At 30.6% G+C, this 9,711-nt stretch overlaps 2 protein-coding genes across 5 annotated transcripts; one reads left to right on the forward strand and one right to left on the reverse strand.

Moving 5' to 3' along the window:
* The first annotated feature begins 364 nt into the window (after positions 1 to 364).
* LOC133704532 (probable carboxylesterase 8) lies at positions 365 to 1,599 on the forward strand. Its single transcript, XM_062129383.1, has one exon. It carries the CDS (start codon positions 529 to 531, stop codon positions 1,504 to 1,506), a length of 978 nt encoding a protein of 325 aa, XP_061985367.1. The 5' UTR covers positions 365 to 528; the 3' UTR covers positions 1,507 to 1,599.
* Positions 1,600 to 2,332: 733 nt separating this feature from the next.
* On the reverse strand, positions 2,333 to 5,674 carry LOC133699382 (uncharacterized). Of its 4 annotated transcripts, XR_009843277.1 has the most exons (5): positions 5,514 to 5,674; positions 5,242 to 5,308; positions 4,529 to 4,733; positions 3,838 to 3,939; positions 2,333 to 2,633 (listed from the first exon to the last, which is right to left on the reverse strand). XR_009843277.1 is itself a non-coding variant. In XM_062122630.1 (4 exons), exons 1-4 carry the CDS (start codon positions 5,609 to 5,611, stop codon positions 3,920 to 3,922), a joined length of 390 nt encoding a protein of 129 aa, XP_061978614.1. In that variant the 5' UTR covers positions 5,612 to 5,674; the 3' UTR covers positions 2,333 to 3,919. The 4 variants fall into 4 exon arrangements, 3 of the variants coding, with proteins under 3 accessions (XP_061978614.1, XP_061978608.1, XP_061978601.1); XM_062122630.1 differs by having other exon boundaries at positions 2,333 to 3,939; XM_062122624.1 differs by lacking the exons at positions 2,333 to 2,633; positions 3,838 to 3,939 and adding an exon at positions 4,041 to 4,390 and having other exon boundaries at positions 5,529 to 5,674.
* Positions 5,675 to 9,711: the final 4,037 nt, after the last annotated feature.

Below are 9,711 nucleotides of genomic sequence, written 5' to 3' on the forward strand. Positions count from 1 at the left end.
TAAAACATTAATTTAAGGAAGAATCAAGTGAAGAAAGGAGAAATTGAGAGAAGGAAAAAATTTAATTACTTTGTTTTTTAGTTGACATGAAATTGTTATTTTATCCCGATTGAGAAGTTGTTACAATATCAATTCAGATTCAATCATAGATGAATTATATTCCACAAAACATCGAAAGATATAATTTCAATACTTCAATTATATGTACTTTTAAATTTATTTTTTATATTTTAAATAGTGTATTTGAATTAAAATTTTATAGTTAACTTTAAAAATTTTTATATATAAATTAATAATTAATTTTTTAAAAAATTTATATATTTATTTAATAGTCCACGAATGGAAAAATTACTGAAACCCCCTGGACACCAGCATCTTCAACGAAGGTGGCTTCTCCATGGTTCCAGTGGATGGTCCCATAAAGATTTCAACATTGACTACCATCCATTCACTTCCCTTCCTTCTATTAATTCCTCCTCTTGCATACTGCTCTTCATCTCCCTTAGAATTTACTACCTTGTCTTGACCATGTTAGCTTCCTCTGTCAAGTTAACAGATCTCTGCGATTTTGTGGAGAATCCAGATGGCTCACTCACTAGAAACAGCCCATTTCCTGACGTACCACCAACAGAACAAATAACTCCAGGCTCCAAAGAACTTTCGCTCTCGAAAGACATCCCTCTAAACCCCAACAACAAAACATTTCTTCGTTTATTTCGCCCCCTAAATCCCCCTCAAAACACCAAACTCCCTCTCATTATTTACTTTCATGGAGGTGGCTTTGTTCTTTACAGTGCTGCAACTCTTGTTTTCCATCAAACATGCAGTGACATGGCTTCTCACTTCCCCGCTCTCGTCCTGTCTGTTGACTATCGTCTTGCCCCTGAACATCGCCTTCCCGCTGCATATGAAGATGCTATGGAGTCTATCAAGTGGGTCCAAAAACAAGTTTTGGATATCAACGGCCCTTCTTGTGAACCTTGGTTTAAAGAGTACCTTGATTTTTCAAGGTGTTTCTTGATGGGCATGAGTGCTGGTGGCAATATTGCTTACCATGCAAACTTGCTTGCCTTGAATATTGATATCAAACCCTTGAAAATCATTGGTTTGATATTGAATGTCCCCTATTTTTCTGCTGTCACCAGGACTGAATCAGAGAAGACGTTGATCCATGATCCGGTTTTGCCATTGGCTATTAGTGATAGGATGTGGGCTCTGTCTTTGCCCGAAGATACTGATCGTGATCATGAGTATTGCAATCCCATTGTTGGCGGGTCTCTTGAAAAGAACAAAATCGAACGGCTGCCGAGGTGTTTCTTTAGAGGATACGGTGGGGATCCACTTGTTGACAAGCAAAAGGAACTGGTGAAGATGTTAGAGTCGCGTGGAGCGGACGTGGTTGCGAGGTTTGATGAGGATGGCTTCCATGGTGTGGAGATTTTTGATCCTGCAAAAGCCAAGGCTTTGTATGACTATGTTAAAGAATTTGTTTACACAACTGTTTAATGATCATAGTGTTAAAATAAAAAACATATAGCATGGTGAAGAAGATGGGTGGAAGAAGAAGGCTAGGTTTTTTTTTTTTAATGGCAGATTGTAATATTTAAGTTTTTTTTGTTCAATGTAAATTTATAATATTGAATATAAGAGCTCTCAAGTCATTAAAAAAAAAAAATAACAACCCTATAAATAATCAAATAATTTTTATTGATTTTTTTAGCGTGCTTGTTATAAAATGTAAATTATTATGCATGTATCAAAATTTTCGATGTAAATTATAATTTTAAAAAACTAGATAAACATATGCAATTTTGACTAAATCATAGAAAGTTAGCGGCAATTTTCCAAAACTATTACTAAGAGTGTGAGTTCTTATAGAAGGTTCAAACTTTATTAATCAATATTATATTATAGTGCATTGTGGATCATAGTTGTTAAACTGCTCTAGGCCAACCTGAAAAAATTCATGACCCAAATAAGTTCCAAGATATGACCCTGGTGAAACTCTCGTTCATCTAATCAAATTTGATCCCAACTTGACTAAGACAGCATCAAGAAGAATATTTTGATAAAAAAATAATATTATTTTAATAAAAATAATTGAATCCATGACCAGCGGGTTGATTCAATGACCACTTTCAAATCAGTTTCTAAATTGGATCTACAACTACATTATAGATACATATTATATATTTTTTTTTACAAATCCATAACAACACACAAGCATATCATAAGCCTGCGATAACGTGCAGACATAGCAACTAGTATATACATATAAAAGAGGGCACGTAATTGAGTGAAAACCTAATCAATTTCTTGTTTAACATCCAGATTTACGTCAATATGGATCATAGGATTATAGAAAGGCCATAAAATAAACAGTTACAAGCTCCCACAAGTCAACAAACATTGTTTAGAGTTTAGACAGCTAAAGTCAAATACATATATCCAGACACAAATCCTTAGATTGTCGTCTGCTGTTTTTGCACTATGATCAATTAACTTGCAAATGCTATTTTAATATACTATATTAAAATAGCATTTGATGTTCAAAGTATAACTAATAACTATAATCACTACAGATACAAATTCCACTTGATTTTCTTCTGAAAACTGGTGAAGGGAGTCAAGACCTATACGAAAACAATAGGCATCGTAAAATTTGCAATTTACCATCAACAATTTGGAGGCCTCAAGTTTTGAAATTCTAATATATGAACAAAAATCAGTCAAATGCATAGTAAATTTATGCAAGAAGGTGACGTATTTATCAACATCAAGATGAAAACTTTCATTCAAATCAAAACGAGATCATAAAATTGTTTAAATTCAAACTTTTATGCGAGTCCAACACTTGATTCATCCATCATACACACTCACGTAGTCAATAGTTTCTCATTCAGGCAGACATCCCGCATTGAATTTGTACCATCAAAGTGTAAGCAAGTGGTCATTGTCCACATATTTTTCCATCTACCCTAAAGGATGCTAGTTCTTCCTGCTTCTCTAATTCTCAAGCGGGACACAATGGAAGCAACAATTTCTCCTGGGAGTTAACTGATTGAATCCCCCAAATAATTTGGACTCTTAACCCCAACAATAAAAAGATTATCACATGAAAACATAACTGTTGGTCTATCTAAGCTATTTGAATAACATGCAAATTGATTAGGTAGAGCAGATAGCATCCATTTGATGGATACCAACCCTAAACCCTAAGGGTAGGAAATTTTACTATCCATAAAATTTCCTACACCTTAGGGTCGGTATCCATCAAATTTGGTTGAAATTGTAGTGCCTAGTTAAAATCACTCGTATGTTCGGCAATCAATTGCAATGTTTCTTGAACTAAAATTACTATTAAGAACATAACTTTAAGATTTTTATTCAGAAATTAAATAAATAACTCGAAAAAATGGTTTCTATCCTTGAAATCAAAAGTGATGAGTAATACAAGTCTTTTTAAAAAAAGGGATGAAGAAAATGCTTGTTTTTATCTTGATAATGCTTTAAACTTAATGGATTAAGGTAAAATATATAACATTGGTATTTTTATAATTTAAAGTTATTTAATGTTATTTTTATCTTTTAAATAGTATACGCACCCTTTTTTTCATTAAAAAAAAATCAATTTTCATGCATTTTGAAATGAAAGGTAATATACATTTTGATTTGTTTTTATAACAATCACCCATCAAACACTTTGTACTTTTAATTGCTTTACTTTGAAGAAAAACAGTAAAAAGTAGAAAAGCAAAATACCAAATCGGTTTTTAATCAAATCAACTAATTGCAATTCAACCAACCAAAATCATTTTAAAAATTAAGTGCACTCACCATTTTCCTCTACCACGCTCCACACCTATCCTTAAGGTGCTGGGGATCAAGGTTGAAACACTGGAATCATGACAACTTCCCTTCATTCAAAAATCCATAAGCCTGCTTATAGAAATCAAAGAAAGATGATGCCACACACACACTTTAAAATAAGCTTAGTGCAGTCAAAATCCTTCAAATGAAGAATATTTCAAGCTCATTCAAACTCGCAAGCTTAGTTTCTTTTCATTTCTTTCCATTGTAAAGATACCGCAGCAACAACATACAAATTCGCAAGACAGCTATTCAAACATGCACATGGACCATTAAAACTGAGAAAGCTTTAACAAATGGATCTGTGGGAAAATTCCTTTGCTAGCTGAAGGGGTGTAGGGTAGGATACTATTGGGTGGGAATAAGGTTGCGCTTCATTATAGTTTTCGGCATATTGGTTGAAGGAAGCTCCTCAACAAAAAGCAAGAAAATCACCAGCGAATCCCCGCTGTAAATCCCTGAAGAGGGTGATAAACTTTGTCTTCATGGGGACAAAATCCACAGTAATCTTTGGTAGACCCTATAATAATAATAAACAAACCAGAAACAATAATATAAAATACTATGCATGTAATGATAAAATACAACTCGTGCATAGAAATTGACAAACACACACCAGAGTGCGAATAAGAAGGAACAAAAGAAATGCATAATTCACCTTCTTCCAGCAAACAACATGCAGTGATTTTTTCGGCTTCTGTATTATGATTCGTTCCCCAATGAGCTTCTCCATGTGACAATTCAGCAAAAAACAATTTCAGAGACTTGTCATCTTCAGAAGCAGTGAAGTTGATATGCTCCCAAACACCCATAGAAAAGAAAGAACATGCAGATATGATCTCCACCAGCTTAAATTTAGCACCCTGAAAAAGAAATTGACGGGAACAAAAAAATAAGTTGGGAGTACACAGAATTAATTTGTTTTTAGCAGCGGACAATTAATAAAATAAAATAAACATTATAACTAGCAAATAGTACTAGATGATGCTGATTGTTTTAACCACCCAATACATAGAAATAACCCGAGGAGTTTTCACAGCCCAGAAATTTACCTTGGACTTGTTGTTATAGAATTCTACAGCATGATGGATCAACACCATAACAATACTGGCAAAACAGAGTGTTTATCTCTTTCATGCACCAAACAATCCTAACAAGTTCATTCAAGCACCGAGATGAAGATTAATGATTCTCTGGAAAATATGACATGGATAGACATCGTAGAGAACTTTTGAGTTAAAACACTGTCCCGTCCTGTCCTTATTAGTGAGGGACTGGAGTTTGTTGTCTGAGGTTTTTGAGCAACAAAATTCTTCAAATTTTTTCATCATCAAAACTGGTAAAGCAGTAAGCGATCTAAAATTAGTTTACCTCGTGCTTCTTGTTGTGGTATTTTATGCCTTCTTCTGCACTCCTTGTGTATTTTAGCAGGTCATTCCTGGATGGATGGATGGATTAAAGAAAAGTAAACTTAAATAAAAATTGAATTAGAATGAGATTTATTTATAAAAAAAAGAATCAGATGTGGACAGAGTCATTCTACGCGTAAGAACAAGTCCCGAACAGCAAAGAAAAACTAAAAACCTAACACTGAACATAAAATCTTTCCTCCGATCTCATATTTCAAGGGAAAAAAAATGTACCGTTTCTCACAATACCCGAGCTGATCTTCCCGAGTTTGGATTCCCCGATCTCGTTCAATATCCGGATCACCTTTTATCTTCCCTAGGACGTCGCCCATCCTCCGTTGCAGAATTTGCTAAGCGATTACTATTCCTAATTAATAATCTAGAAAGTCTAGGTATTATTATTAAGTAATAAGTTTTCATTTATATTGTGGATTATAACAGTAATATATTACTGCATTCCTTATTTTTTTTCCCTTTTTTTTGTTTTTTTTTGTCACTTTTTCGTTTTGTTTTTACTTTATTTTTTTGCACCTTTTTTTTCTTTTAATTTTAATTTTTTTAATATTGAGCTGATTAAAAATTTCTATTTGTAATTTTTTTCTTTTAAAATACCATGGATTGCTACGATATTTTTCCACTTAATTTTTCTATTTTATTTTTTTATTTTTTTAATATTAAGCTGCTTGAGAATTTAGTTTTGTAATTTTTTTTCTTTAAAACATTGTTGATTGTTATAGTTTTCTCCACATGGTTTTTTTTTGTGTTTGTCTTTTTTATGATTTTCTCCAAAATTATCATTATCGATTTTATTTTTTTTAATATTGAGCTGGTTAGAATTTAACTTTATAATAAAATTTAATCATGTGGAGAAAACATTGTAGCTTTCCTCACAAAATACTGTGGATTACTAGTCAATATGGTTTTTTTTCTTATGATTTTTTCAAAATTATCTTTGTCAGTTTTATTTTTTTAATATTGAGCTGGTTGAGAATTACAATTATAAATCATTACAAATAAGGCTAAATCATGTGGGAAGTACTATAACTTTCATCACAAAACACTATGAATTGCTACAGTGTTTCCAACATAGTTTTTTTTCCTGTTTTTTTATATTTTTTAATAAAATTGTCTCTGTTGATTTTATTTGTTTAATAGTGAGCTGATTGAGAATTTAACTTTATAATTTTTTTTCTTTAAAACACTGAATTGCTGCAGTGTTCTCTCACATGATTTTTTTTCAAATTATCTTTGTCGATTTTTTTTTTAATATTGCGTTGGTTAAAAATTATAATTACAATAAAACTAAATCATATGGAGAAAGCATTGTTGTTTTCCTCACAAAACACTGTGGATTGTTACAATATTTCTCTAAATGGTTTTTTTTTCTGATTTTTTCTAAAATTATCTTTGTCGATTTTATTGGGGAAAACACTGTAATTTTCCTCATAAAACATTGTCAATGGCTACAACGTTTTTTCTCATGGGTTTTTTTCCTTCCAAAATTATGTTTGTCGATTTTTTTTTTAATATTAGGTTGGTAGAGAATTTAACTTTGTAATTTTTTTTGCTTTTTAAAAGAAAAGCTAAATCTATGGCGAAAGCACTGTATCTTTCCTCACAAAACATTGTGGATTGTCGCATATCATTTTGTTCAGTCTCTAAGTTTTTTTTTCATCAACACAACTTTTTTTTCCGTCATGAAATATTGGCTCCATCATACCTTTAGTTTCTATTACTTATCTAGTGTTGCTTCACAATTATAACACTATCAAGTATATTTGTTTTATAAGCTCGCGGCAGCGCGCGGGCATGCCATCTCGTTATAGTTTAAAAGGCGTAGGAAAATAATGTACTGTGAAGATAAATTTATTATACTATAAACTACATAGTAAGCATAAAGTCTTTGCGCGGACGGTGGAAGATATTATAGCATGGTGATGTTTTAGCTGTTTTTTTAGTTAAAAAGTGTTGTTGGAAGTATTATTTTTTCTGTTTTTTATACTAAAAATTGCTAGTTGCCAAATTCAATCTCAATTTCTTTTAAGATATTTTTAATTTTATTTTTTTCTTTAGATTTTTTTTTCATTTCTTGTATTGAATTTGTTTTTTTTAATAAATTAATGTAACTTTTTTTATATTCTACAAAAGTTGGGTAAAGATAATTTTTTTCATTTCAGGTTGGGTTGAATTTTTTTATTAAAGCATATTTGTTTTTACGTTTTAAAAAAACTTTTAAAAAAATTTGAAATTTTTTTATTTACTTCTAATTAATATTTTTATATTATTTTTTAAAATATATTTTTAAAAACATATATTAAGATTGAATCTAGATCCGCCACCAGCAATGTTTTTTTTTTGCTCATCTCTATTCAAGAGACAAGCTTGTTTATTTTTGTTCCTCAAACACCGTTTAGAAGGATGTTCACTTGTAATTTAAGACAGTTATACAACACTATTTAGCCCAACAGTTTTACTTAGTGGCAACACCAAAAACAAATATTAAAAAAATAAATAAAATAACATCATTTTAATAAAAATATTTACCTTAATAACTCACAGGTTAATCTAGTAATCTTTTTTCAAATTAGTTATCAAATCAATATGACAATTATATCTTGGACACATATAACAAATATACATGCATATATAAGAGACATATCTTAGTGAAAAAAATCATCACATCTTGTTCTACTTTCAAATTAAGTCAACATGAATTAGAGGATTACTAGTTATTTGACCTGCTTACATTGCGGGTCATATATTGTTTTTTACAAAAATAATTAAAAATTATATGTGTTAAAAAAAATCATTAATGATAAATGGATAAAAATAGAAAAGCCAAGAAACATATAGATCAAGATATTTGATATTACATCACAAGTTTTTTACCTGGTTGTGTTAAATGACTTTGATTATCAAAATTAAATTTTTATTTAATTAAATTATTTGAAAATGCTTTCAAATAATGTTTTTTTTTAAATATTGTTGATATTAACACATTAAAATGATTCAAAAATATAAAAAAATAATTTTAAATAAAAAAATTTCAAAATTTATCTAGTCCCCGTTTAGAATGCAATGTCAAATCGGACGCTTGTCCCAAAAGTTATATTGAAAATAAATTAAAGATATTTTTGTTTTTTTTTATTTAAATAAAGCCCTTTATATTCTATTAAGACTACCATGCTATGAGTAATGTGTTCCGTTGTAAGATTAATTCCGTTTACTTTTTTGGTAATGAAAAGATTTGTTCTGCTGTGATTAAAATAGGGATTATTATTATTATTATTATTATTATTATTAAAATATTAAAAGAGGTAGTGCTCTATTTTTGTTTTGTTTTTTAATCTACGATTTTGTTTAATTTTAATATTTAACATTTGATTTGTTGATGATTGAACTTTATAGTTTGTTTCGATTTTGTTTTATAAAGGTGTCCGAACCTTATAATCCAGATCGCAGGTTTGACAAGTTAACCTATCTTTTTTTTTTAATTTTAATTTCATCTTTCAACATTTGATTTGTTAGGGATTCTCATTCATGATTTGTTTTATTTACTTTTTATAAGGTTATCTGAGCCTCATGACTAAGGTTGCAAGTCTAGAGAGTTAAATTAGTTTTTTTTCTCTTTTTTTATTGACTTTTTTTTTTCTTTCAATTTTATCACTCAATATTTTATTGATTGAGAATTAGGCTTCTTGATTTGTTTTAACTTGCTTCCTATAAGGTCTTATAACCCGAGTTATGGTTTTGACTCGAGTAGACTTGGGTCTTTTTTTAGTCATTTTTTTTTTTAATTTTGGATAATCTCCTATATAGGGGAGGTGCTGCTGAGTTTTTTTTTAAATGGAAATCGTTTAATTTTTCCGTTAATTTATGTAGATGTCATGGGGAAAGTCTATTGCACGTCGCGTGGACATAATCATTACTACTTCTTTTAGCAGCGATGCTAACTACCACGAGTCATTAGGTACCGATAAAGAATAGGCACCCGAGGCACAAACATCAACTCACGACGTGAGGTCATTGAGTGTGATGTCGCAATGTCGAGGGGGGTCTCTTCACAACGAGATTCATTTACCTGCAAGTATGAGGTCTAATGGAAGACGACCTTTCAATGTAAGAATGATTTTCCTACTTTCACAATGACATATTTAATAATTTTCCTAAAACTAATTTTATGTAATGTAATTTCAGGTTTACAAACATTGAGGCTGCAAGAACAATAACATCAACCCTTAAATTGTAGATGGAAATTCTATTATTTCAATGGAGCTAGGTTTCCAGACATCCCAAATAGAAACTGTAGATGAATACATGTTTTGGAGATTACAAAAGACGTAACTTTGGAAGCAAAACCAGTCAAGGTACTGGATTATAATGAGAAAGAACTTAGGGATAAAAAGATTCCTATGATTAAGGTGTTTTGGAG

This window comes from Populus nigra, chromosome 1, assembly GCF_951802175.1.
Source record: "Populus nigra chromosome 1, ddPopNigr1.1, whole genome shotgun sequence".
Lineage (NCBI taxonomy): Eukaryota > Viridiplantae > Streptophyta > Magnoliopsida > Malpighiales > Salicaceae > Populus > Populus nigra.

Excerpts from the sequence above, each read along its gene's own strand:
- LOC133704532 (XM_062129383.1), top strand. The coding sequence starts at position 529 with ATGTTAGCTTCCTCTGTCAAGTTAACAGATCTCTGCGATTTTGTGGAG.
- LOC133699382 (XM_062122617.1), bottom strand. The coding sequence starts at position 5,611 with ATGGGCGACGTCCTAGGGAAGATAAAAGGTGATCCGGATATTGAACGA. Across the intron at positions 5,309-5,513 it reads CTCGGGTATTGTGAGAAACG|GAATGACCTGCTAAAATACA; the intron begins GTACATTTTTTT and ends CCATCCATCCAG. Across the intron at positions 4,734-5,241 it reads ACCACAACAAGAAGCACGAG|GGTGCTAAATTTAAGCTGGT; the intron begins GTAAACTAATTT and ends TTTCTTTTTCAG.